We start from the raw sequence: 27,347 nt of genomic DNA, 5'->3' as shown, positions 1-27,347 counted from the left end.
AGTCCCGTCCAGGTCCAGGTCCATGTCCAGGACCAGCAACCACAGCAGAGGAAAGCAAAGCAAAGCAAAAGCACCAAGCACCGACGGGCCTGCACCTGATCCGTCTTTACCTCATCCACTTGTCTACCGATAGATTACCCTACCTGCCCTTCCTACCTTAACCTGGCTTTGCGACTTGCCTTGTCTTGCCTCACCCATAAAGCTGGGCTACCGCTACGGAGACTGCTACGATGGATGGCTCCCACTGCCGCACCGCAATGAAGTCGGGTGGGTATGTAACTCTCCCCAGCTAATCTATGGCAAGGTACTCTCACACACACGGGGCAAGGGCCCAGGGACTTTGATGGGACATGTAGGATTAATATGGGAGAATGGGGGGGAGGGAGAGAGAGAGAGAGGGAAAGTGTGTGTGTGCGCTCCATATGGGAATCTGGAAATGTACGGATACGTACCTGCGTACCGACAGACCAATGCAAAGGTAAGCTAAAGTAATGCCTCTCCAGTCCCGTCTGGGCCAGCAGGGCGGCAGCGGGAGCAGGAAAGAAGCAACAGCAGCAACAGTAGCAGGAGCGAGAGAAAGCAGCAGCAGCAGGGCCCCCTCGCTCTTTTTTTTTTTTTTCTCTCTTGCGAATGGATGGGGCTGCGTGGGAGGCGAGAGGTATCGATCTGCTGCAGGTCGGGGAATGCTACTCGCGGCTACACACGAAGTGTGCCTGGTCAGTTGGTATCGATACGTCTCCACCATCTGCATGATACAGATGGACCCACTCTGTACCTCTGTACCCGCTCCCGCAGTCATCACTCTCGCACCAAAGACCGGGCAAGGGCCCGGCGACCTCACACCTCACCACAGGCTTGCCAACGCCGCAGAATCCAACCGCACGCCCCTCGTCCATCTCGCTACCCGTTGCCTTCTATCAGATCGTCACCCTACTTTTGCTGCGGTTCTTGCTCTTCAATCTGTTCCTTCGATCGGTTTGAAGAGTCTAGCCCCGAACACATTCAAAGTAAGTCACACGTTAGACTCGTTCGCGTCCGCAGAGGTGCGCGCGAGTGTATGTGCGCAAGGGAGGGAGAGAGGGGAAGAGAGACGAGGGATTCCGTCGATTGAGTGCGGCACCTTCAAGGTAAGGTTGTCAAGGAAATATCCCACAGAAGGAGAAAGAGACACAGAAACAGATTGGGAGTGAGAAAGAAAGCGAAAGTGTGTGTGGACGATGCCCAAGACCTGCATGAGGCGACGTTTGTCCCTCTGCGCGTGCGCGCTCTCGCTCTCTCTCTCTCTCTTCTTATGGTCTCCGTCTCCTGTCCCTGTCTAACTACACTAGCAAAATAGCTATGTCTCTGTCTCTCCGTGTCCCGCTCACTTGCTCGCTCGCTTGGTAGCTAAGGTATTGACGTACCTTGGCTGGTACCCGTTCTCCGTGCATACGCTACCCTGCCTTCATCGGACATCAGATACCTTGCCCCGACCACATCTCTTGCTATCCGACTTGCCGAATCAATTCTGAATAAATTTCATTTGGCACCTTGTGCCATCAAATTGCGCCAACGACTTGGTCTCATCAGATTCGAGGTATCGGCCTCTTCGATTGGCTTCTCCCACGACCAAGTCAAATTGACGACGTTGACGTTCAGAGAGCCGGCCGGCCGGGGCTAGCTGGCTCGTTGGGTCTGGGTATGGGTCGGGGTTCTACGCACACAGTACTTGGCATGGAAGTACGAGTACTTTGGCAGACACGCAGCGCAGCGTGGCACGAGGCGACTGCCTGGGCATTTCATGGCGAGGTGCGAGAAAGTCACTTTTGGCCGTCTTTTTTTCACCACACAATTGTTACCTAGCAGTACCATGTCCATCCTGTCTGTCCCTCCATCTCGCCATCTGTTTTGGCACTTTCCCTTGCAAGTTTTGACATCGCCCGCCTTTCCCAGCCAACCAGTTTTCCTTCCTGCTTTCCTGCATGCCTGCTTGATTCTCATTCCCAGTCGCGCCTGCCTTTTGAATCTGTTCGGGATATCGACAGTCTTTCCTCCTTGACTCTTATGTCACCTCATTTGCTTTACGCCTCAAACGTCGTCCGGCATCATCCAGCCAAATCAGGAAGGCATCTTGATTTGAAGAGCCATCGCGGTATCTTTCATGCTACTCATCTAGTGACAAAGAGCATAGCAGAGGAATGCAGATGCGAACCTGGGCGGAAGCGACGATGCCTTAATAGGGACTGACAGCATTGACTATTGAAGTCGCCGTGTCTCCTTTACCTTACTTGTTGCTTGCTGATTGAAGGCTGCTGCTCATGTTCGACAGGTCAACGACTCGCCTACTTCTTCCTTCGATGCCTTTCCTAGGTCCGTTGCACCCCCGGCTTGTCCAACCCTGTGGAAACGAAGGGCTCCCTACCACGTAGGGATGTGCCCACGAGATGTCGTCCATACCCCCGTCATCATCCATGTGTGTCGGTTCCATTTCCATCCCACCTCCTGGGATACTCAGTGGCTCTTGGCCGCCCACCCCAATATCAAATCAAGAGCACCTCCTGCTCTCACCGTCTGGCGCCTGCGTTCTCCCTCTTTTTCGCTTTTCCTCAAATAGACGCCTTATTCTACCGGCCCTATTTCTGCTTTCCTAGCCACTTATGTCTGTATTCGCACATCGCTCCAGGTCGGCCGATCGTCGCCCTACATTAGAAGGCTGTCTTCTCCACAAAACGGTGTCTGCATGAGGTGGTGGTCACTTCTGGCTCAACTGGACCTGTACACCAACCGGATGGGACGGTGCCTCGTTAATGACACCCATCTTCATACGTATGCTGTCTTCCCTTAGTTGGTACTCTTTTTCTTACCCCCCCATTATCCAATTTTCTTTCCCTTTCCAATCAGTCATAGCATGACTTCGGACAATAGACCGACCGTATTGATTGATCCGCTATTCCCTACTACGATTTTCGCACTGAGCTTGGTTATGTGCATCAAAGGCCTGTCAAACTTATATGCACGACATGGGGGTAACAAATTCCGGAGGTTATCACGGCAACGCTTCCAATGCCCCCCCCGCTGTCGGTATTGAGCACCCTTCCTTTGCCACCCTCACCCTTTTCTTAATCCGAACTTCACCTCTCGGCGGATTATCCCATCGTGTGCCAGTTCGCCTGGCATGCAATCTGGGTTTCTGTCATTTACTAGTCCCGACACCGGTCGTAAACCCAGCCAAGTGAAGACACCGTTGATGCTTCTGATGGATACACTTCCACATAGTCAATATCTTCCTGATAATTTCTGTTCTGCGGAATGAACCGCCATGTATTCTTACACGTGAGTTGTGCGAATACGGCACGTTGTGGCAGATCAGCCTGGGGCCTCGACCATGTTTGTATGGGTCTCTAGCTTCTTGCGAAACCTACGCTATGAGCTATAGTCTACTAACATCGACAGGACGCTGTAAGGTTCCCATATGAAATGGCTCGCTCAAGCCACTCAACCAAGTTTCCAGTCCCTGAGAGGCAATGAGAGATAAAGAGCGATAGTTTCAACCAGCAGAGCGAGAGCTGCATCAACAGAGCAGTCAGATGCCGACCGTTGCCCGCCCAGCTTCCGAGGCAAGGCGCGCGCACCACCACACAAAGTACTTGAGGAGTACAGATGAGATCGAGGCACACTGGTTCCCGTTCCCGCAATCCCGGATTTGTTCCTAGGCGAGTGCAATATTCTGTTGACGTTTCTGGCCACCGTCCGGTTTGAAGACACATCAGCGCAAACAATACTACGATGTGTTTCAAAGTTCAAACCACGAGCCAGCTCGACCCATTCCCTCCTGGCACGGAGACTCAGCGCGCTGAGGTTTAAGGCGTCGTGGAGAGACAGGTACGGAGTGCGTACATGGTCATGTATCCCAACGGATACGTACCGCCTTGGACGTCGGAGTGGAGCCGCAAGGGACCGCTGGCAGACGACTAGAAGGTACGTATCTTTCCTCTACCATTCCAGGAGTTGCGGCACTACCTTACCTAAGACAGCTTGAACGTACCTTATCCCAACGATGATGAGAGACCCATAGGTGCCTTTTCTCATGTTCGCTCACCTCCAAGATACTTGTTTTGAAGGCTTTGCACAATTGGTGCCGGGGCCTTCAAACCAGTGTTCTCTGATGAGGGAAACAAAAGGGCAGAAATGTCTGTCGCCAGCAAAGGTACTGCAGAGTGAAGTTGGTGCTCCCACAGCTTGGGCCACGACCGCGCCGCAAGCCATCGGCGGCAGCGACCGCATCGCGCGAAACAAATGGGGGGCCAGCCTCGGCGAGCGCGACTAATGAGGTGAGGAGTTCTCCATGGTGTGCAATCGACAACGGGCGTGGACGCCCATAAGGCGTATAAGCAGCTGGCTCCAATCTGAGCCTTGATTGTACAGCCCTGGAGCCGAACGACGATTGAGCCACGTCTTTCTTCTTACGAGCCCAAGATCCATTTGCCCCTTTTGTCGCCATCGGATGTCCTTGCTCGCTCTTTCTCTTTCTGGCAATGGGGATATGCAGCCATTCTATTTGCTGGGTTTCTCAGCAATGTCCACGATATCGAATCTTACCCTTAGCTACGTGTGGTTAGCTTTGCTAAGAAACACAACCAGTTTGTCCACGAGTCAACCTAGTGCCTACGTTTCAGCATGGTGCGCAACTTTTCACGAGTGCTGTCAAGGGGACATATAACATGGAGAGGATTGGATTCGCCGAAATCATGGGGGCTACCCAGATTGCTTCTGTCGACTGGATATTATCTGAACGCAATGGCTTTCGCGATCCGTGGTGCAGAAGCCCGCCAGCGGCAGACGGGGGACGTCAGAAAAACCAGATGAGATTGACCGCATTTGTCGGTTGGTCCGGCACGCCGCACTTGAGAGGGAAAAAGGAAGGGCACCACATGCCACATGTTGCCAGGGGCCGATCGCTGACCAGCAACAAGCGCATTCCCGGCCATTTCCAATTACTCCTAATCTACCGGCCTCCCAGTCATGCGCTGCTTTGAACCCCGACTCGTTTCATCGATTGGAACCTAAGGGGAACACTGCGTATGCAACTTAGGCAGCGGAGGAGCGCGATAGTTTTATAATGAAGATTCGACATTCAATTAACTGCCAGCGGTAGCGCATCAAGGCACACGAGGCAACCGCTCTCCCGATCGGACCAATAACCATACGCCCTGCGCCGAGTCATCGACGCCCCGACTGGAATTGTCATGTTGGACCTCGAAGCTGGCTGGGCCTGTGCCGGAACTGATCCCTACGCAGCATATGTCTGCCCTCGAAGCTGGTGCTCCAAGCGTGACATTCACAAAGTATGTTCCAGCTGATGTGCGGATAGTAGACAGCCTGCTTCTGGCTGTAAGGATGCAACTGGCTGTATCGATGTGGGAAAAGGTACAAGATGAAGGCCAAGACGCGGGATAGGCCTGACCGAGGTGACAATCTTCGACGCAGTCATTGAGCTGCCACTAGAGGCAGGCTTGAGCTCATTGATATCCGTCGGGTTGACGAATAGTCTCACTCTACGTCGGCGACAGTGTTGGTCATCGAAGGAGGGGAGCCGTTCTGGCTGACCATCTTCGTCATTGGAAAACAGATGGGGTCGTGATCACTGGTGGTGGCAGGCCATGACGGAGCGTTAAGAAATGTGTGGGGCCAAAGTGGTGATCCCTGTATTGTGACAGGGTCTTGTTCCTCACCAAAGCCAGGCATTGGGGACCACCCCGATACTTTCCATTCCCTACCTTACCTTACTATGTATAATCCTTACCGTATGGTTCCAATGCTCCAATACTACTTGCCCTGGAACCTGGATCATCCTTCGCCCACGCGAATTGTTCTGCGGTGTAGTTCGGGTTCCTGATGGTTGCGGCTGGCCACCTGTCTGGTGCCTCTTACAAAGGAACCGGATCCCCTTGCCCTCAACGCACGCTGAGGGGCTATTCTGTCCCGCCCTGCCCTTTGTCTTTTCGACAGCGGGTTTATGTCTCTTGCCAATAGCTGTCGAACAGAGACTAGACTTCCATCTTCTCTCTGTCCCCCCCGATCCCATCCCGTCCGGTTTCTTCTCTTACAACTCAGACAAGCACCCCCCAGCGCCAAGCGAACTTGTTGTCCCCTCAAAATGGAAATCTCACTTGGGGCAGCCCGCAGACCCCATCGGCTCAAGGTTATCTAGTCCTGTCCCTTACTACTTAGTCGGCCCCGATTCCAACAGATTTCTGCAACAGCGATGGAAGGTCAGTGCCACCACGTCTGGTCCATGGGGTAAGGTAGTCAGCCACGTAGGTCGCCAGTGGTACTCCACCAGACGGGGTGTGTGAAGTGTGGCTCGGCCTCAAGTGGGGGCGGTCTGGCCGGTGCATAGTACGTACTCACGACCCCGTCAGCCGGCCGAATCCAGAAGCTCCCGTCGACTTCCACCTGGTGGTTAAATTTCGGGCGGCACATGAGGTACCTCGATACACACCGGCCGTCTTCCATCATGGTGCTCATGCTGAGGTAACCAACGCAATGCACCACCTCACAATCCAACACATGATTTCGCGTGGTCCAGTGGAAGCGGGCCATCCCTGCTGCTGCCTTCCACACGTTCTGCAGGACGCGCTTTCCCCAATTTTTAGTAACAAGTGTTGCATCACCAGCAGGCAGTAGCCGCCTGCCGGTGCAATCCCATGCACAACAACATTCAAGTCTGATACTGGGACCCCGTTCCATTTCAATTTTCTGTTCTTCCTTTTGCAGTCTTGGCTTTTTCATCTGACTGCAAATTTGGATTTGCCCCGTTTCCATGGATTGCATCCTGACTTTTGGTACTATCTTGCTTCACAATGGCCACCAATAACGGCATATGGCACAAAACATCCGTCGAGGTTGCCGAGGAGCAAGGCCGGGCATATCACACTGTGACAACCACAATTGCTGGGCAGAAACGACCTCGTGCTGAATCAGCTCATCCTACCGCACCGAAACCGACAATCTTGCCTCGGCACACCTCGCTGGTGCAGAGAGCGTCGAGTTTACCTCCTGGCCCCCCAAAGCTTACAGCGAGCCCGATAATCTCACTGAGCCCAGCGGCTACTCAAGGTCCATCTGAATACACGCAACGAAGAGAATTCCAGTCCACGCCTTCGTCATCCTCGGATCCGTTGCTCGCTCTTGCCCATCCGTATTATGGACTTCCTCGCTCCTTGGTCCGGAACTTCTACAGCCTAGGTATCAAAATAATGTACCCATGGCAAAAAGCATGTCTCCGCGGACCGGGGCTTCTCGCTGGCGAAAGAAACCTTGTCTATAGTGCTCCGACTGGAGGCGGAAAATCTCTCGTGGCTGACGGCAAGTTCGCCCATCATTCTGGCTGACGCAAGACTGACTAGACGACAGTTTTGATGCTCAAGAGGGTGCTCGAGGAAAAGAATGCCAAAGTTCTCTTGGTTCTACCCTATGTCGCCCTCGTACAGGAAAAGGTCCGTTGGCTTCGAAACATCGTCCAGGGCGTGATGAAACCCAAAGATGACATTGACGACGAAAAACGCATATGGAGGCGGCGAGCAGACGAAGACACGATCAGGGTCATTGGGTTCTTTGGGGGGAGCAAGATTAAGCCTACTTGGTCCGACTTTGACATCGGCGTGTGCACCATAGAGAAGGTGGGAAGCGTACGCCCTACGCCTTGGATTTAGCTAACTTTGACCCGAAAGGCCAACGCACTTGTCAATACGGCGATAGATGATTGCACCATCAAGCAATTGAAGTCAGTTGTCCTCGACGAACTGCACATGATCGACGATGACCATCGCGGATATCTGATGGAGTTGATGGGCACAAAGTTGCTCACCCTGCCTCAGCCGGTGCAAATCGTCGGCATGAGCGCTACCATGTCTGTGGGTGCGATCTTGTTGTAGATTCTCCATCATAGCACATTGTAACACGACATCTTAGAACATTAGTCTCTTGGCTACATGGCTGGGAGCTCATTCGTATGAAACGCGCTATCGCCCAGTACCAATAGAGGAACATCTCGTTTACGAGGGTAATGTGTACCCAGCGACAACGACAAGTGAGCTGCTGAAGACGGCCAAGAACCTTAATGCAGCCACTCAAAAGACTGGAACAAGAGCCACAAGACGTATTGAGCCTTCCGGCCACAAGGAATTCCAAGATCCCGTCCTCAACGCTGTTGTTTCACTTGCTAGCGAGACTGCTAAGGCTGGCTACGGAGCCTTGGTCTTCGCCAGCAGTCGTTACGGCTGTGAAACAGACGCCCGTTGGATTGCCAAAGTCATGCCGACTTTAGACGAGCTTGAATCTGGCCTAGTTGAGAAGAGGATTGAAGTCATGGCCGAGTTGCGTAGTCTCGGGACGGGTATCGATCCTGTCCTGGAAGAGACGGTACCTATGGGCGTTGCATTTCACCGTAAGTCCAACCAGGAAACATTTACAAGCCTAGCAGCTAACACAATCATATTCAGATGTTAGTTTACATTACATGTCGCGTCATCGAATCAGTGGCTAAACGTTGCAGGCTGGCCTTACCACTGAAGAACGAGACATAATCGCCAATGCATACGATGCCGGGACACTCAAGGTGTGTGTAGCGACATGCAGCTTAGCAGCTGGCATAAACTTGTAAGTCTAGTGGTGTGTCACAACCGCGGGTAGATTTGCTGACAGATTTGAGACCGGCACGACGAGTAATTCTTCACAATGCTCGTATGGGAAGAGATTTTGTTGGGCCATCGATGCTCAGACAGATGCGTGGACGTGCCGGTCGCAAGGGAAAAGACGAAGTCGGAGAAACCTACCTATGCTGCCGGAAGGATGATCTTGAGCAGGTTGTCGACTTAATGCACGCCGAGATGCCACACATCACAAGCGGTTTGATGACGGACAAGAAGCGGATCCAAAGGTCAGGGTTTCGGCATAGATGCACAGTAGCATTCATTCTGCTAACAACCGTGCTAATATACAGAGCACTTTTAGAAGTCATTGCCATACGATTAGCAACGAGCCGAGATGCGCTGGACGAATATATAACAAAGACTTTGTTGAGCCACTTTGGGCCCCTGGAGTCCCTCCAAGACTGCGTAGAGGTCAGCCTCAGAAATCTGACGAACATGGGCTTTGTGTCCGTGGACGACTGCGAAAACTACCAGCCGACAAAACTTGGGAGGGCCATTGTAGCCTCTGCATTGGACCCTGACGATGGTGTCTTCATCCACAAGGAACTGGAAAGGGCGCTTCAAGCATTTGTTATGGATGGAGAGATGCACATCCTTTACACTTTTACACCTGTCCAGGACTCTGGCACCAGCATCAACTGGCAAGTTTTCAGGAACGAGATGGATAATATGGATGAAAGTGGACACAGAGTTCTCGGTTTCCTTGGGCTCAAGCGTGCTGTGATCAACCGGCTGTAGGTACCCCTGGCCCCTTTTTCCGATGTCGCTAACCGTGATCAGGGCGCAGGGTAGTGCACTTAAAGAAACGACTGCCGAGGAAAAAGAGATAGTTCGTGTACACCGTCGGTTTTACATGGCCTTTCAATTACGAGACCTGTGTAACGAGATGCCCATCCACGTTGTGGCGCGAAAGTACGATGTCCCGCGAGGTGCTGTTCAAACGCTATCCCAATCTTGCAATGGGTTTGCGGCTGGGATGATCAAATTTTGCGAATACATGGATTGGGGGTAAGTCGAACTACTTGCCGCACAGGTAGTAGATCAATCACTAATCGCATCGGCCAGCGTTATGTCCGCTGCATTAGATCACTTTTCAGACCGTTTAAGGGCTGGGGCAAAAGCCGACTTGTTGGCCTTGGCAAAGATTACTTTTGTGAAGAGCCGGACAGCGTGAGTTGCGCGACCGGGCAACGGATCGGTATTTTGTCTAACTTTGTGGAACAGTAGAGTCTTTTGGGAGAACGGGTTTCGCAGCATTGCGGCCATCGCAAATGCTGATCCCAATGAGCTTCTGCCAATTCTAATGCAGGTAAGCAGGCGACGGAGCTCAAGATTGATAACAAACTCATTATTTGACAGGCTCAACCAAGTAAACTGCGTATCAAGGAGCAGGAAAGTATCAAATACGAAGAAAAACTCATGGCTAAGGCCAGGGTCATCTCGGACTCGGCCAACCGACTGTGGCGTAAGTCAAACCGAGAGACATATCGGCGCCGTTGGTGGAATGTGAGTCGGGCTGGCACAGCAGCTGACTATGCGTGCGTACAGGTATTCAAATGCAACAGGAAGTCTACGAGGAAGAATGACCAACATGTCGGAGGTCGTTGACAACGGTTGGAGCGGACGACAGCACGCTCTTTACTCGCAGCTTGGTAGCACGGCGGCCGTTGCGAAGCTAGTACATCGTACCCGGGCAGCTGGCTATGGTGCTCATAGGCTCTTTTTACTACCTCCCGCAATAGATGCGCATGCATGCCGCCGCACATCCGCCAATAATTGGTGACGAGGATGCTCAACCTGCATTGCGTCGGATGGTAGCCCCTCCCACCGCATTCGCAGGGCCGGATATTAACGCGACAAGTGCGTGTGATGGAGGTCCGCTCCCACCGCTACTCTGGGCTCCCGTGGCTTCTCAGTGGTCTGACTAGCCGCGATTTTGGAACAAAGCCGTAGGCCGACAGCAACCAACACGAAAAAAAGGTGCAACGGTGCAAGACAACCAAACGCAACTCGGGCTCATCACATGGCACCCGCAGTACGGTGCTGCATTTGCCTGCGTCCCGTTCCGGAGCTGCGCATAGGTCCAGGCAGGCATCCACACCACGACTGACCTAGGTCCTAGACACCCACGGCGACGGAGTGCATGGAAAGCAGACCGAGGTGGGTGGCATTCCCGGGAATGTTCGCTAGAGAAATAGAGCCACAACCGATCGAGGAATACCTAGGAATGGCAAACCCAGCGCCAATCCTGGGTGATACCTGACATGCAATCGATTCTTCTATGCGACAACACAACGGCTCATGCGCGAGTTACACAGCAGGGGAGACGGGAAAAGCAAAGAATCTGACTCTGTCCCGAAAGGGTCTTGTCCGGCGGGCCTCTAGTGACCGAGATGCGCCTCGCCATAGGTAGTTGGTGGTCGCGCCCAGAAGGCTCGCGACCAACAAAGGTCTGACAGCCACCGCCCACCGAGCTACCCACCCTCATCCGTCTTGTTCGACTTTTGCATATAGCTGTGGGTGTGGCTGCCTGACCTCGGTCTGGTACAAGTCTAAGCTATATGAAGCGGTCGTTCCTTGTCTCCGAAATGCGCTCATGTCCTTCTCTCTTCTTCTTGTTTTCGTTTTCTTGCGGTTCTTTGACTCGACTTGTCCATTACCTCTTCTGATCACCTGTTGCAGCTCACCAAAAAATATCGTGAGGTCCAACCTCGCAACAGTTCCTACAGAGTCGAACTGATTCAGCGTCGTACACGTACACTGACTGCATTGCGAAATGTCCACTCGAAGCCATGCCCACAGTGCTGGCGGGAGCAGTGCTGATGCAGATGGTGCCGTTCGAACTCTGGGCGATGTTATGAGAGCAGGACCGACCGATTTCCCTGACGTTGTTGTCATCGATCAGACACACGAAGAAAACAAACGGATAGATGATCTTAACCCGAGGGAAGATTTGTGGCTCAGTTCAGCAGACGGTCGATACAGTTCGACCATCGTCCCCTTGCGAGTTGGACGAGCGCCGAATCAAGAGATTTTCCATGTACACAGGGACATTTTGCTAGCGACGGAATATTTCCGAAAAGCTCTTTGCGGAGATTTCAGAGAAGCTGAGGCGCAATCCATGGACTTTCCAGAAGAGGATCCGGCCATTTTCCACTTTCTCGTCGCCTTCCTCTACCAAAGAAGCTTTGTTCCTATCAAGCCAGCAGCATCAGCACTGGCCGTCCAGGCATCAGAACGAGGGAAAGCACAAGACTCTGGCTACCGAAGCGAGTCGGAATCGGAGGTGTCATCGTCGGAGGCCAGTGACGCCAGTGCCAGAAGTCGAATCCGGGCGCAGCGCCGGCAACGGCGGCGGGAGCGGCAATGGGACCGCATGAACCGGAAACAGCCAGGCGCACACCGCCCAGATTGCAGATGTCCGCGCTGCACCACAACCATCGGACCGCCATGCTGGAACTGTGGCGTTGGTCGCGCGAGGCCGATTCCGGGCCACCTTCCGCCGCACATTATCAATCCTATGCCACCAGTGCGGCCCATAGGCTTACAGCCACACAGCCGACGCCGTAGCCGACAGCAAGTTATCACACCGCCAGAGTCCACGCCCTCGGTAGGTTTGCCAGTCTCTGCCAACGACGAGTATGCGGACGGTGACCGTATACGAGGCGAAGACATGCGGACTTTCCTGCTCACATACGAGCTAAGTCTGGAGGTGTACATTGTCGCCAATAAATTCCTCATGGATGACTTCAAAACTGCGATTCAGCGTCACTGCATTGACATGCTCGAATCCGCCGGGCCTGATGCAGCGCAGTCGGTTGTGTTGCAGCTTTGTTCGAAGCTCTACGCCGGCGTTCCTGAATCTGACCCATTGTTGAGAATGATCTTTGCGCGCGTTGGCTTCTTGCAGCCTCTGCTCTGGCAACGAGCGCCGCAGTTTACGTCGGAATTTCTGATTGGGCATCCAGAAGTTGCGGCTCTTATGCTCCGCGAGACAGCGATTCGAAGAGAGGAGGATCTAGGCAGTAGGGCGCTGCCGTCCATGGAACGGGCGACGCACCCTCACGTCATGCCTATGTGGCCGGTTGCGCCGCCCATGCATCCTCATATGCGGCCTCCGCCGCCTCCGCCGCCGCATCATTGGCATCCAGGGCCGTTTGGTGTTTAAGTGGTCAGGGTAAGGCACGGCTTTTCTTTAAGGGAGTCTGCCCTAGAGAGATTGTCTGTCATAGTTGTTTTATTCAACAAAGAGGAGGAAATGAACATGGCGGCACATGGAGGCAGGGAAACGTCGTCGATATGACTAGGTATTAGGCGTTTGTATCCGTATGTTGTTGGCAAAAGGAGGAAAGCGAAGACATTGCTTGGTACATGGGTGGTCAAGTGGTCAAGGCGAAAGAAACTCTGTTCGATGGAGCCCCATGTTCGGGAGCCTTTGTCCCACGGCGACGGGTCCCTCATTGTTGAGAGAAAATTTACCCCATCATTTGGATGAAAGCGAGGAGAGAAACTACTGAAATAAAACACAGGCGCGTCCCATTTATCCGATCGAACCAAAATCCATGTAGGCCTTTGGCCCATGTGACCTTTTTCCATGCCAGCAGCCCAGTTCGGCGCGCTGCGCTGCGTTGCGTTCGGGACCGAGGCGGCAGGGTAAAGTGATCGGTCAATTGTGGTTGACAGAATAAGGTAGGTTTTGTTGCATCATGAAATTAGAACAGACTCTAGCCGTCGCTTCCGCGCCGCCCCGCGAGTGTCAAATTAGTCAGTAGAAGCGGAGGGTAAGAGAGTCATTGATGCCATTTGATCTACACAAGTAGAAAGAAAAGTAAATGGTTGCGGCGGAGAAATTGCATCGTCGAATCTGCCATCCATACAAATACTTTCGGGGCATGATTGAGCAGAAATACCGAGCGGTGCGAGCCCAGCACCCCGAACGAACCCCAACCCACCCCCGTCACCCCAGCTTTTTATTTTCTCGAAAGTCGCTGATTCGGATTCTGGGGGAGAACACTGTTCACAGGCTTTCCAGCGCTGCTCGAAGCTCCGCAGCTCCCGGGGGGAGCCACTTGAAAAACAACTTTATCAAGAGGGGAAACCTTGTCCGCGCAAGCTGGGCGAGCGAGAGACCCCACCATCGGCGCTAGCTACCCCACACACGACCTGGACCGACCCAGGCACAAGCAAAGCACAATGACAGCTTCTACATTCTTTCTGCTTCTTGGTTTGTTCGCGATGCTTTCGTCCGGAACAAGCCCCGAATTGGTGCTCTGCTCCCGGGCGGCGGATGTATGGTGGAAATGTGAACTAGTGTAGATTAGACAAGGTCGATTACATTATTACCTGCATCCATTGGCTGAACCCCCCTACTCCTTCTCAGTCGCCCCATGGGGGCGGCCATCGGTTGCAACGGGGGGCGAACTGACTCTACATGGGTATAATAATCGTCTTCCAGCCACCATCGTCAGTAAGAGTCCATCCAGTTCGTTTCCGGCGTTGCTGCTGAAGCCTCGTGATAGCCGAGTCGAGTCGAGTCCGCCGCCTCATCGAAGTTAACTCTTCCCTTCCCCTTTGAAAACCGCCCCCTTCGCCGAAAGGAAGATCACCCCCTCTCCCCGACGATCGTGGACCGCAATGGCGCCCATCTCAGGAACCGTAGCGACGGTGATCACGGCGTTGACGGCGGCCTTTAGGACCTCCGGCCCCGCTCTGCAGGCGCAGGCGGAGCAGAATCACCTCCTGGCCGAGCTCGACTACGGCAACTTCCAGGGCGCCTACTCGGACCAGTATAACATCTCGTACTGGCAGAAGATTCCCTACGCGGCGCCTCCCGTGGGGGAGAACCGGTTCCGGGGTCCGCAGCCCCCCGCGGCGGTCGACGGTGTTGTGTATGACTCTAGCCAGCCGTTTGATATGTGCCCTCAGCGGACGGTATGTTGTTCTTTACTCTCTTCATCTCGTATGGTTTCATGGCTGTTGAGTGAGGGTTAAGATAACAAAGAAAAAGAAGTTGGGCTGACTGAATCCTGGGCGCATTTGTAGGTCAACGGCTCCGAAGATTGTCTGTACCTCGGCCTCTACTCCCGGCCCTGGACGCAAGACCAACCGCTGAAGCCCGTCGTTGTCACCTTTTATGGCGGCGGCTTCATCCAGGGCTCGGCCTACTTCAGCATCCCGCCCTCGGCTTATCCGATCCTCAACGTCTCGAGCTCGTCCGACATGATGTTCATTTACCCAAACTACCGCACAAACGCCTTTGGCCTCCTCCCTGGGAAGCAGATCGCCGCTGACCCCAAGTCTGACCTGAACCCGGGCCTGCTGGACCAGGAGGCCGTGCTCAAGTGGACAAAAAAGTACGTCAAGCAGTTCGGCGGCGACCCGGACGACGTGACCATCTGGGGCCAGTCTGCAGGCGGCGGCAGCGTGCTGGCGCAGGCCCTCGGCCGCGGAGGGGAGCAGAAGCTCTTCCGCAAGGCCATGGCCAGCAGCCCGTTCTGGCCAAAGACGTACGCCTACGACAGCCCCGAGGCGCAGGCCCTCTATGACGAGCTCGCGTCTCGCACGGGGTGCGCCGGCGTCGAGGACAGCCTGGCCTGCCTGAAGAAGGCGGACGTGCAGACGATTCGGGACGCCAGCCTCGCCATCTCGAGCTTGCACGTTACAAACACGTCGTCCTTCACATGGTCGCCCGTCATCGACGGCGAGTTCCTCCGGGAGCCGCTCTCCGAAGCTGCCGCCGCGGGACGGGTGAACATGGACCTGGCGTTCGCGATGCACAACACGCACGAGGGCGAGAGTTTCCTGCCCGGCGGGCTCCAGAGCACGACGGACGTCGGGTCTCCGCCGTTCAACTCGAGCGAGGCCTCGTTTGACAAGTGGCTGAGGGGATTCCTCCCCGGCTTTGGCGACTGCGAGATCGAGGGCGTCAAGAGGCTGTATCCCGCTGCCGGCACGACGGAGACAATCTCGTATAACACGACGTACGTGCGAGCCGGGCTCATTTACCGGGACGTCGTTTTGTCGTGTCCGGCGTTTTGGTTTTCGGGTGCCGCGCCCAGGGGGGGGGTTGGTTGGGCGAGTACTCACTCAACCCGTCCAAACATGCTAGTGATACTGTCTGGGTGAGTTCTGGTGCCTTTTTCATAGAAAAATCTAGTCGGTAGATTACTGACAGGTGCGCAGTGGAATCAGGTCAACGCCGTGCAAAAGACGGATCCCGCCCGCTACCAAGGCTATGCCGGTGAGTACACAAGCTTGCAAGCTGCTTACCGTAGAACACCATCACTAACACTAGCTGCTCCAGGAGCGTTTGCGTCCTTCTTTCAAACAGGCGACCCGAATGCGCTCAAGCTGTCGGCATCAACGGAAGCTGGTGTACCGCCCCTCAAGGACAGCAAGGAATGGGTCGTCAACCCGGAGGGGTTCGCGACTGCTGACCTGGGACAACTAGAGAAGAGATGTGGATTTTGGAAAAAGACGGCTGCGAAGATACCCATTTGAGGCGATTCTAGATATGTACATGCGTGAAGGAATGAATAGAGGTACAAACTAGTCGATTGGGTTGTCACGAAGCTTGAAAAGCTCCCTCATCACCTCTTCCGTCTTGGCGCGCAGTGCGGAGTGGTACAGCTGGTTCGTCTCGTACACCTTGGCCTTGACAAGCGCGGCCGTGTCCTTGGCGAACTCATAGTCGACGTACATGTCGTCGATGTAGCCGGCGGCGTACACCGGCACCGTGTTCTCGCGCAGCTTCTCTTGGTCATACAGCTCCGGCCACTGGTCAAACTTGGCCAGAATCTCGGCGGCTTCGCGCAGTTCAATCAACTCCGGGTATGTCTCAAAGTGTAGGGGGAAGATCATCTCGCCCGAAAAGTAGAGGGGCGGGGCCGTAAACTCGGAGATGGCGGGTTCCTTTGCCAACCAGGAGAACTTCTCCCAGGACTTGCCGACTCTGTAGGCTGCCCAGTTGGAAACAGAGCCCGGCCCATCAGTGTAGATTGCCTCGTGCAGAATAGCATAGATGATGTTGCTGTCAAAGGACGTTGCCGTCTCAACGTCCGTCAGGGACGCGCGCGTGAAGAAGCCAAACTGGTCCAAGTCCGTCTTCAGCTTGAGAATGGTCGAATGCACCGAGTCGAGCCCCCCCATGAGCACCAAAGGCAAGGCCAAGAGTGAGCAGTCTTGGAATGGTGAGATACCCGCCGCCAGGGAGGTTGACCTGCTTCTTTTCCTGTATGAAACGAGCCACCTGGTGAACGGCTTCGATGTCCTCGGGATACTTTTGGTAGTAGGCTTGGTTTCTCTCCTGGACCTTCTTGAAGGTTGCCTCGTACACCTGCTCAGGCGACTTGCCGACGGGTGCGAGACCGCCAGTGAGGAAGACTTCCCGAAGGCCTTGAGGGAACCTCGAAAGGTAAGTGAGAGACACAAAACCGCCAAACGATTGACCGAAGAGGGACCACTTTTTCTTTTCTTCCGGGAAGTCCTTAGTGAGATAGGCTCTAACGGCTTCGAGGTCGTTGACGATGTTGTCTTGGCGAAGTAGTTTGAGGTGATCGGCTTGCTTCTGAGCATTGCCCTCGAGGGCTAAGGTAGCAGCGGAGACGGGAGAGCTAAGTCCAACTCCTCGATAGTCCAAGAACAGGACCTGGTACCCTCGATCTAAGGCAGTGCGAGTGATAGGACTGTCCTGAGGCTCTGGGTTACCAAACCCTGGCCCACCCTGCAGAAACACCATCCATGGTTTCTGCTCTGCCTGCTTCTTCTCACTTTCGGTGGGAGGGACTATAGGCCTCTCGTGCTTGGTGACACTTCTGCCAAACAATTGAAGAACGCCCGAGGCTTGGTTGCTGTAGTCCTTTGGGACCTCAAAAAAAGAGTTCAGACACGAGGAATTGGCCTGTCGTTTGATCAGTGCTGATCTTTAAACGATCCTACAGGGAGAATTACCTGGGATGACATGCGATCTCTTGCTGAGAAGTTTCGCCGCACTAATTATTTTGGAAGCCATGTTGAGCCGGTGGTGGTAAAATGAAGGCTTGGTGACTGCACAGGAAAGTAGGAAAATTGCAGAGCAGACTGCTTAAAAAAGAACACTGTACTTGATGTTGGCAACTACGAAAGCATGAGGACCTTGAGAACCCCGCCTAGATGGTGGTGCAAGATAAAGTGCCATGAGATGTCGCACCTTCTCAGTTGGGCAACAGGGCATGTCACAGTGTGACACTGTGAGCATTGCAAGTCAGGAAGCGCATCCTCAGGGAGAGGATTCCATCACTCAACTCTTCGGCTTTTCACTTTCGAGAATTTAAATCCACTCACAAGTTGGAAACGATTCCGGGTCAAGATATGTATCGAAGACGTACTTACTTAATCATTATCAGAGTCATGAAAATATGCAAATGTAACTGATTATGTATTCTTGAAGTTGGCTAGAAAGAAGAGTTATTTATCGTTCAGCAGGTTATAAGGTACAAGAATCTTCAGCGATTTCGAGCAGAAGGACCGAATTCAACTGGTAACACATCGAGATATGAGGACTACCCCAAGTCCCGCAAAAAAAATCGCACGATGCAATTACTCAAGGCTGGATGTGCAATAAAATTCGCAAGTGAAAAGAAGTAAGCATGGTGACTATATTGCGGGCCATCCGTTGCCGGGCAGGACTCTCTTCTCAACTCCCCTTTCTTGCCTCACTTTCACTTTCTTGGAGGTAGCGATGTTCTAGATTCCTTACATAAGCTCAGCTCCGATTCCGGGTGACAATCCACCAATGACATCAACCCCCGCGTACGATCCGAAGGTGCTCGGCTCGGTAAAACCTGGGTCGGACTCCACGCGCGCCGTCTCTCTAGCGAACCTACCAAGTCCCAACTTGGGGAAGCGCCTGGTGCACGATGGGCTGCCAAAGGAAAGTCTCCCCATCCACCCAAACATCGAATACCTTCTCTTCCCGCCACTTCATGCCCCATTCCACATGTTCCGAGCGCGAAGCCACCAACAGTGGGATGAATTACATACATCTAACTACGACGCTTGTTGAATCCTTCAACGCTCTCGCCGATGAGGTCCAGATCCTGACGGACAGGAAGACGATCCTGGAGCACAAGCTCAGATTCGCCCACGAGCAGGTGAGTTGAAACGAAACGCGCAGGGGTTTGTCAGCAGAGCCACTGCTTTGCGACACTCTCCTCACCACCTCCAACATGATGAACAACCTTAGCTCTAGATCAAGAGCTCCTTCCACAAGGGGCGAAGACTGATTCCTTTTACCATTTTCTGACTTTGCAATTTTGCAACTCCCCATCACTTTCGTCTCCAGGCCAGCCTCGGTGGTAACTCTCGCTAATCGGCCGACCTTCACAGTACCAGTACTTGGCCGACAAACATGCTCCTGCTGCCCCCGAAATCTCCGAAGTATTGGCAAAGTTACAGCTGCCGCCTGAACTCGCGAATCCATCGCTAGAAGACGCCAACCCCGTACCGCTACCGAAGCGCAATAAGCTGGACACCCGAAATCAGATTGCTCTCATCATCCGAGACGGCCGGCGCGTTGCCCAGCAGCTTACGTCAATCGGCGAAACGAGTAAGACGAGCGACTCTAGCAGAGAGACTTCATCTCGTGAGGCACAGACCGGAACTTCCATGTCTACCGTGCTCGAGCAAGACTTCACAATCGAGGGGAAGAAGGGGCCTTTGGAATGCCCTTTCTCTTCCCAGAAGGCGGACAGCGCAGGCGAGGGCGATGGCGAAGCGCATAGCGCCGAGAAGGGCTCCCAGGACCCTACTCCGCACCACTCTACGGACCCTATCTGTGCCGCCATGTTCGAGGAATCAACATCAACGCCTGCTCCCGGCGCTGCCGATTCCCCCGCCAAATGTCCGATTCGCTACCTAGACCAACACTCCCCAGAAGAGATTGCACATTACGTCGAGACACACAAGCACGAGTTGCCTCGCAGCCACGAGGTCTGTGTGAGAAGATACCAAAAGAATGAGGTGCAAATCAAGAAGCTGGACGCGAAATACGGCAATCTGGTGAACATGATTCAGGGGCTTAGTGCACTACATCAGCCAATGTTGCCAGAGTCACAGCAGGAGCAGGAAGAAATCGAACGGGCCTCAAATGAGAGGGTTCACAACTGGGCAAAGGCTGTCACAGACACGACGGTAGAAGATGCTGAGCAGTCTCAGCCGGAGCCCGAAGATGCAGATGAGGCCCGACAGAGCCACTTCGACCGCACGCTCAAAGAGGTTCGGGTGGGCGAGTCTCCTAGCCGTCCATGGGGCATTTCAGTCCCAATCTATGAGCCTCATGGTATGGGAGACGAAGAGCGTCCCCTTTCACCTCCTCCAGCACCCGTCTTTATGCCATCTGGTTCTGAAGGCGAAGAAACACCAGCGCCAAAGACTGGCAAATGCCCCTTCGATCATACGAAGATGGCAGCGATGGCAGCCGCTCGTGAAGAGGCCCAACCTGTGTCTCCTACACCAGCTCCAAAGCTCATGTCAAACGAGATAGGCGAGGATGTATCGCCGCCGAAGCCTGCAGGAAAATGCCCTTTCGATCACGCTCAACTTGCTGCAATGGGCTTCGCGTCGCCTCCGCCAAATACCGGCGATCAAACCTTTGTCCACCCCGAATCGGATCCTCAACCTATCGAACTACCATCGACGCCTGTGAAGCCGCAGCCGTCTTACAGCGCCCCCCCTCAACAACCGACCTTCATCAACCCACCTCTCGACGCGAACAAGCAGTTTACGCCGAATGGCGTGCCACAGATGGTCTTTACTGGTCCAGTATTCATCGGCTATCCCATCGAGCAGGCGATCCAGTTCATGCAACACTTCCAGGGGAGGCAATAGTGGTCTGAGCTCATGACGCCTTCTAATCTTTGTTTCTCTCCATTTTCCGTTTTTCACACACGGTTTTCTATTTTCGGGAAAGGGCGGCGTTCGTCTGTTTTAAGCGAAGGCGTTGGGATGTGACCTTTAATGCAGAGCTAGTTTTCCTCGTCCATCTTCGTGGACTTTCCTTATTCCAGCTACATCCCACGGTGTACTGCACGAGCTTGATGTACAGATTGACGAGGCCGAGAGGAGGGAAATGGTATGAATGGACGCAGGAGGAAAAGCAGACAGAACTCGTCCATATGATACCACACAAGACCAGAAATGAGACATTGATATCACGAGAATACTATTGCTACTCAATATGTGCTTTCCCTTACGTTGCCCTGGGCATTATCTTTCTGGTCGTCATTTTGTCCTGGAATATTTCAGTCGTGTTTGATGTCTAGAAGCAGTATCTAGTGCCACACCAAGTCTAAGTCTACAGGGCCGTTGCTGTCCGTTTTAGAAACAAAAAACGCCTTAATCCGAATCCTTGAACCCGACCCCCTTTCCGTTGTGTTCATCATCAAACGGATTCACGGGACCCTCACGCCCGATTTTCTGCCCGCTGCCTTCGTTTTCATCGTCATCGTCATCATGATACCCGCCTTCCTCATCAGCCTCACGCGCCCACAACGAAATATCGTCATCGTCCATGAGCGCCGCTACATCCTCCGGGTCCACGAGGCCGGCCTCAACATCCGAATAGTCGGGTGCGTCCTGGCCGGGCACGAGACCGCCTTCGGTCTCGGCCTGTTCCAGGGCCAGCTCGGCAGCGCGGGCCATGGTACGTTGGTAAATGAGCCAGCCGACGACGAGGCCGACGAGGCCACCGAGGATCATGGAGATGTAGTTGATCGCCTTACCGCCGGCCGTCATCTCGTCTCCCTTTTCGGCGATGAGGGCGAGGCGGCTGCCGATGAAGACGTGAACGAGAAGCTTTGGACTATTGGGAATCTTCTGTTAGTTGTGCTAGAGCTCGGGGAAGTGAGGCTAAGACACAATAATTAGGTCCTTGCTGTGCTTACCTGGCAAGGGCGGTCGAGACAGCAAACATCCAAGGCTTGATGGAAGGGATCGTGGACAGGAACCCGTTGGACAAGCTATACGGCAGCGGACAGAAGCGCACCGCCGTCAGCATGCCAATTCCGTCCTTCCTCAGCACCTGGCCCAGCGCGATGAACCGGTGATCCTGCCCGACGAGCTTGTGCACGTAACCGCTAAAGATGCCCCTGCTCGTGTAGAACGCCGTCAGGCTGCCCGCGACCGTGGCCGTCGCAACGATGGGGTAGCCCAGCGGGAACCCGTAGACGAAGCCCGACACCGAGATGGCCGTGCTGTAGCCAATCATGGGCGGGAAGGCCGTCATGAAGGTGAAGGCCCAGATGATGAGCCAGCCGAACGGCAGCGCGCGCCACTTTTGCGACACGGGCGCCAGCCACTTGAAGATTGCGTGCGAGTAGATGAGAAATAGAAGACCCAGGACGTTGACGACGAGGAGGAACGCGGCGACGGCCACGCGCTGGACGGGGCTGAGGCCGAGGTACATGCTCCAGAGGCGGTTGCCGGCCTTGACGGCGGAGCGCACCGCGCGGTTCACGCCCGATAGCGCCGTGGTTCGCCTGGAGCCGGATTGGCCCCCGCGGCCGAAGCGTGCCGCGGACATGCGGCGGGTGGTTGTCGTTCTCGAGGAGGACGAGTTGCCGCCGATATTGCGGATCCACGGCGGGCGGACGTCGGCGTGGGCTTCGGAGGGAGGACGGGGGGTTCGGCGAGAGGGAGAGCGCCCTCGCTGCTGATTCGTAGTCGGCCGGCATCGTAGGTAGTGAATCGGGGACCTGAGGAGGCAGAGGCAGTTGGAAGTATGGTGGCTTTTGGGGCCCCGGAGGCTCCGGATACAGGAAGCTATTCGCGGGGCTTCGAGCAGTCGATTGCACACTCGTTTACCGTAGTTCGTCTCTTTTCGCAGTTAGAATTATAACTGAATCACTCGAAATTTTCTGGGGCCATCTCGAAAAAAGGACCAATCTTTGATAAAAGTACAGACAGAAATGGGAAACAGTGAATAGTGATGAGGGAGGAGAATGCGTCGCAATGTCGAAGGAGCTGACCTCACACACCGAACGCGATGAGGTAAGCTGCCTAACCAAAGTGTCCCAAGCCACACCTAGAGACATACGCAAGGTCCGCGGTTAACTTCCATGGATCGCCGGGCCCGTCAATGCGGGCGGGCTGCTACCTGGCCAAAAATGACCGGGGTTCTCCAGGGTCATTGGAAATGCCCTAGTGCGACGTACCTTATTTTAGTTGCCCCAGAACGTACGGATACACGTATAGAAGAAGGGCCATGGAAAGAACCCAAAGTACGTGAACTTACGCAAGGAAAAAAACTCAGACTTGGAACATCGAGGCTTGCTACCGTTCCTGATGACGACGTTTACAGAGCATTACCTAAAGAGCCCGTTTCATGGGAAAACGCAATGAGAGTGTCTCATGTTTCCTGTGAACGGTTTCAATTGCATGGCATACAGGGGGTTCGATGCATAAGGCACTCGCACGTCCCAAAATGGCAGCCGCTGTGCATCCCGCCCGTCCACGTCGGTCTGCCTGCCGACTGACCAGCCATTGTCTGGCGCTCTCCAACATTCGTAAGGGCTCCACTCGAGCTGGAAAGCTCCTTGTGCTTCTTCCCTGCATGAACTCAACCTACCGTAAGGTACGGATACCCGCCCAATCTTACCTAGACGCGGCTTTACTTCCACCGTCGTCATCGGCAACAACACATCACTGTACACGCCAGGGCCTCAAGATAATGTTGATAGAGGAGTTCGCTTCCTGGAGCGTCTTGTTGACATTTTCTACTTGCGGTTCTTTCTACTTTATTGTCTTTTCATCCCTTCTAGAAAGCCGGTTGTCATCGCCGCCCACTAGGCCCCTTCGGAGGATCCCTAACAAGCATCCTGACTTTGCCGTCCCCAATCTCCACACCCTGACTCAAGATATCAACCTCCTCTTTACTGTCGTCTGCACTCGACGTTCCTTCACGCGCCAACGACTTGTCGTAGCTTCGAGCATCGATGCCCAAGATGCCGCCCATATTGTTGCGATCTCCAGGGACGGAGAATTCGCGGTAAGCGTACCTCCACTCGTTCAAGAAGTTACGAATCGCCTTGCCGACCTTGTCCTTGCCGTTCTTACTGTGGTGACCGGTACCGGTAATGGCGTAAATCGGTCGGGTCTCCTTGCCGTTCTCCATCAGAACCCGCTCAAGGTATTCCACGGCTTCTTCAGGGTGAAGTCCATGTAGGTCTACATATATCTCGGAACTGTTCGCAATGCCTCTGTTGCGTTCCTCATAGAGCTCGCGCGCTGCTTCCCGATGTGCCTTCCGCATCAGGTCGTTCTCGCTCTGGCCTCGTAGACTCAGAGCTTTGGCAGCCCTAGCATCGTTCCGGTTCCATGCTTGAGCAGCGCTGGTTTACTGGTCAGCCTAGCGAAATATCATCGAGACATTGCTGGTCTTACCTCTGGAGGAACTTATTCCTGAGACCGCCGTGCTTAATAGCTTCTTGTCGAGCTTTGAGGTAGGCCTTGTTGGCTCTTTCGCCGGTTTCTAGCCACGGAATGTGTTTCGGATTCTGGATCGCCTGTGCTGCCGCGCTGTTTTCCCCGTTCCGAATATTGGTTGAGCTTCCATTTCGTCCAATCTTTTTGATATCTTGGCGGAGCAAAGCTGGCCCTGGAGACGGCGACATCTTGACGATTTCAGCGAGAGAGTTTGGTGCGTAATTTTCCTTATGATTGTGGCCGTGTCCACCCCTTTTCCCGTGGTGTTTCTTGCCTTGCTTCGCCGCAGCAGAGCCTAGAGTAGGGAACGCGTCTGCATCGTCCAGCGACGGAGCCACAAGTTCCCTCGCTTGCTGGTGTCGGCTTCCTGGGCGAGATCTAGACCGAGGGCTGTCACTCGCGTAGAACGGCTTCAGGCCGGGTGGGGGCGTAAGCCCGATTGTAACACCAGGGCTTCCGCTATAACTGCCAATGTGATCAGGCGTGCCGGGTGGAAGTGCTGGGAACAAGTTCAGATCGGACAAGTTGGCCTGCTTTGTTGGCGGAGTACTGGCGCCGTCCAGCGCCAGCTTGTTCATCAGATGCGCTGGGTCATGAGAGAATATGCAAGTTTCGCCAGCTAGACAATTGCCCATTACCCAGTATCTTGGAAGGCATATTAGCTGAAACTGTACTCAAAGCTGGAGTAGAATATACTAACTTGCACAAATGATTGCTCAAGTCATGACTGAATCTGCAATCTGCCCTTAAACATTGTCCCGTGGACATGTAGAATTTGCAGATGACGCCCGACCTTTGTCCAGCTGGGGTACTGGGCCGTCCTTCTGCAGCAAGCGCCTTTCCTATCAGAGACACCTTATTGTCGTCGGGCTGCGAGGTGCTATATCCGTTTTCTTGCGCCTGACTTTCCATGATTGATGCAATCGTTGCACTTAGGTCGTAGCCATGGAGGGCAAGAGCTGCTTCAATCTCCTCATCGGTTCGCGTCCGGCCGAGTATTGAACGCAGCATGTCATATGGAGACATGTCAGCTTGCTGTGACGACATGGAGGAAAACTCAGGGGCAGCAGCATTCAGACCACTTGAGGTTCCGACAGATGATGTGACGCTGATAGCATCATCGGCGACAAGCCACTCCACGTTTTCCGTCTGATAGTCGCCAAAAGTTTCATGAGAAGGTGACCTGTCGTTTGCGAACTCATATGCGTTCAAGTTCGGGCTATTGGGTATGGCGGGTGTCGCAAATGCGAGTCTCGGAGAGGGTCTCGGAGAGGAGAAGGGAGAAGCCGCAGACGATTTCGTTCTCGTGAAAGATGGAGTAAAGGACGGAACAAAGCCTGCAGGGGCCAAAGGGCTGACTCCAAGCCTGGGCGAGCCAGAGAGAGGAGTGGCATTTCCGCGCCATGATGCAGGTGATGGTCGCCGCAAGATAGTCTGACGGATAGGGGGAGGGGAGGCCGCCAGTCCACCTCCGTCACGGTACCGCCATAGGACATCCAGGATCGCATTATCTAGTGAGGAGCCATTCAGAGTCGTCTGGTTTCGCAGGAGATCTTCTAGCTTGTCCGTCTTGTCTTCGTCCTCGAGGGTGGCATCCTGGAGAATCGGTAGGCAGATCTCGTAGTGCTCGTCGGAAACCATGTTTGCGCGGTTTGAGGCCGATACGCAGGCCTGCGTATAGCAGATAGAGGCAGCAAAGGTGCGTCAAGAGTAATGTATTGCGTGCGTGTGTAATGGTTGGAGCCGAGACCGTAACGGCGCGTCTATAGATGGTATTCGGTCTTGGGTTGAAGCGGAGCGACTACTACGTAAGGCTGACGGCGGGAGTGCAAAAGCAGCGGTTGCGGCGGCGTCAGGCAGGGCTTAGGTGGGAGTTGAAGTCGGATGTCAGCCTTCGCGGATGGCCGTGGGGGTTGAGTTCGAGGGTGGACGAGCCGTCCTGTCCGCCAGTGCAAAGTCAGAACAACTAGAAACAGGATACGCTGAAGTCTTGTGTGTACTTGGAAGAGTGTTCGAAGAAACGCGAACGAGTTGGCGATGGGAGCGAAGTTGGTGGGCGGTATTCGATGGTTCCGTCACATGGTTTCGGAGCCAGGGGCAGAGGGGGGATCGTCTCGAGCTTGCTATTGAACGAAGCGGTCGGTATTACGGGCATAAGGTACGCGAAAGAAAAGAGGCTTCCTCTTTTGGATGGACTTGGGTTGCTCGCAAACTGAGCCTTTGTTGCCAGCCGTTGAAAGGCTAAGGTAGAAGCGAGACACGACGGGAGGAAAATGGGAGATTTGGAGATGGTGGTTTGGATGGCGGAAATGCAGCCGGGTGCACGTCGTCGTCCCCCTTCAGCTGAGGACGGGGCCACTTGAGGGCGGCAGAGGTAAGGTGAGTTGCGGTCGGGGACTGGTGCGTGCGTGCTTCCTGCGCTGCTGCTGCACCGCTCCTGTGGATGTAGACAAACAGGTTGAGGCAAGGAGAGAGAGAGTCCAGGAAGGTACCTAGGAAGGGATGATGCACCACCCACCAGCTGGCCAACAGCTCTTTGGGGGTCGGGGAACTGGGACCCGGTGTCAGTGGACTCACGCTTAGCGGGCACGTACCGGAAAGGAGCCAATCTCGAAGCACACTAGGATATCCGGGACGTACCCCCCAAGAAGCACACCTCCCAGTTGCCCATCCAGTGGTCCACTGATGGGAGTCCTCAGGGACAACCACAACGGGGTGGGGCAGCTGATGATGTACGTACCTTATTGTATCTCACCCTCCCATCCCGGGCAGTGACATTTTCATCCAAACTGTTCGAATTCAAGAATGCCCAAGATTCTGACTTCAGTGACAGTTTGAAGCGGGTTATGACGTGAGACCCGAGATCTAAAAATATGAGTCTATGTATACGGGCACCCTGGGAGGAAGACTAATATCTTGGTATGCTACATGTTGTGGAGTTTTCTTGCTTTTGAAGAACTACTCGGATACGTTATAGCCTTGAAAGGAAATATGGTAATATTGTCTCTGCAGTGTTAGATGCTAAGCGATGATGCACTCGGTAGCGTCCCACTAAACAAGATTGAAAGACAGATTCTCATTTATTCTGTGCTTCCATTGAAGCCGATCCTCTGTTCAGCTCTGCCCTTACCGGCTACAATACGCCCTTTGTACTACTCTGTCCCGAGTCGCTCCGTCTTAGTGAGTAAGCTGACC

The 27,347-nt window shown here is 54.0% G+C and overlaps 6 protein-coding genes across 6 annotated transcripts; 3 read left to right on the top strand and 3 right to left on the bottom strand.

Moving 5' to 3' along the window:
- Positions 1 to 6,842: 6,842 nt before the first annotated feature.
- On the top strand, positions 6,843 to 10,279 carry N0V96_002331 (uncharacterized protein; the record flags this gene model as incomplete). Its single annotated transcript, XM_065756494.1, has 12 exons — positions 6,843 to 7,308; positions 7,396 to 7,661; positions 7,713 to 7,895; positions 7,954 to 8,415; positions 8,537 to 8,640; positions 8,693 to 8,920; positions 8,984 to 9,427; positions 9,474 to 9,701; positions 9,759 to 9,863; positions 9,918 to 10,002; positions 10,053 to 10,158; positions 10,242 to 10,279. The coding sequence occupies 12 exons, from the start codon at positions 6,843 to 6,845 to the stop codon at positions 10,277 to 10,279; spliced, it is 2,715 nt and encodes a 904-aa protein (XP_065614863.1).
- Positions 10,280 to 14,327: 4,048 nt separating this feature from the next.
- Positions 14,328 to 16,193, top strand: N0V96_002330 (uncharacterized protein; the record flags this gene model as incomplete). Its single annotated transcript, XM_065756493.1, has 5 exons — positions 14,328 to 14,624; positions 14,736 to 15,673; positions 15,802 to 15,814; positions 15,876 to 15,933; positions 15,997 to 16,193. The coding sequence occupies 5 exons, from the start codon at positions 14,328 to 14,330 to the stop codon at positions 16,191 to 16,193; spliced, it is 1,503 nt and encodes a 500-aa protein (XP_065614862.1).
- A 48-nt stretch (positions 16,194 to 16,241) lies between these two features.
- Positions 16,242 to 17,434, bottom strand: N0V96_002329 (uncharacterized protein; the record flags this gene model as incomplete). Its single annotated transcript, XM_065756492.1, has 3 exons — positions 16,242 to 16,873; positions 16,935 to 17,305; positions 17,415 to 17,434. The coding sequence occupies 3 exons, from the start codon at positions 17,432 to 17,434 to the stop codon at positions 16,242 to 16,244; spliced, it is 1,023 nt and encodes a 340-aa protein (XP_065614861.1).
- Positions 17,435 to 18,700: 1,266 nt separating this feature from the next.
- On the top strand, positions 18,701 to 20,558 carry N0V96_002328 (uncharacterized protein; the record flags this gene model as incomplete). Its single annotated transcript, XM_053187634.2, has 2 exons — positions 18,701 to 18,823; positions 19,059 to 20,558. 2 exons carry the CDS (start codon positions 18,701 to 18,703, stop codon positions 20,556 to 20,558), a joined length of 1,623 nt encoding a protein of 540 aa, XP_053055138.2.
- Positions 20,559 to 21,065: 507 nt separating this feature from the next.
- Positions 21,066 to 22,251, bottom strand: TVP38 (Tlg2-vesicle protein; the record flags this gene model as incomplete). The annotated part of the gene is made up of 2 exons (XM_053187635.2): positions 21,066 to 21,531; positions 21,614 to 22,251. The coding sequence occupies 2 exons, from the start codon at positions 22,249 to 22,251 to the stop codon at positions 21,066 to 21,068; spliced, it is 1,104 nt and encodes a 367-aa protein (XP_053055139.2).
- Positions 22,252 to 23,499: 1,248 nt separating this feature from the next.
- N0V96_002326 (uncharacterized protein) lies at positions 23,500 to 25,793 on the bottom strand (the record flags this gene model as incomplete). Its single annotated transcript, XM_065756491.1, has 3 exons — positions 23,500 to 24,058; positions 24,111 to 24,797; positions 24,853 to 25,793. 3 exons carry the CDS (start codon positions 25,791 to 25,793, stop codon positions 23,500 to 23,502), a joined length of 2,187 nt encoding a protein of 728 aa, XP_065614860.1.
- Positions 25,794 to 27,347: the final 1,554 nt, after the last annotated feature.

Source organism: Colletotrichum fioriniae, assembly GCF_027942845.1.
Source record: "Colletotrichum fioriniae strain IMI 355084 chromosome Unknown scaffold_2, whole genome shotgun sequence".
NCBI lineage: Eukaryota > Fungi > Ascomycota > Sordariomycetes > Glomerellales > Glomerellaceae > Colletotrichum > Colletotrichum fioriniae.
The sequence above is the reverse complement of the archived record's forward strand: the minus strand, read 5'-3'. Positions and strand labels throughout refer to the sequence as shown.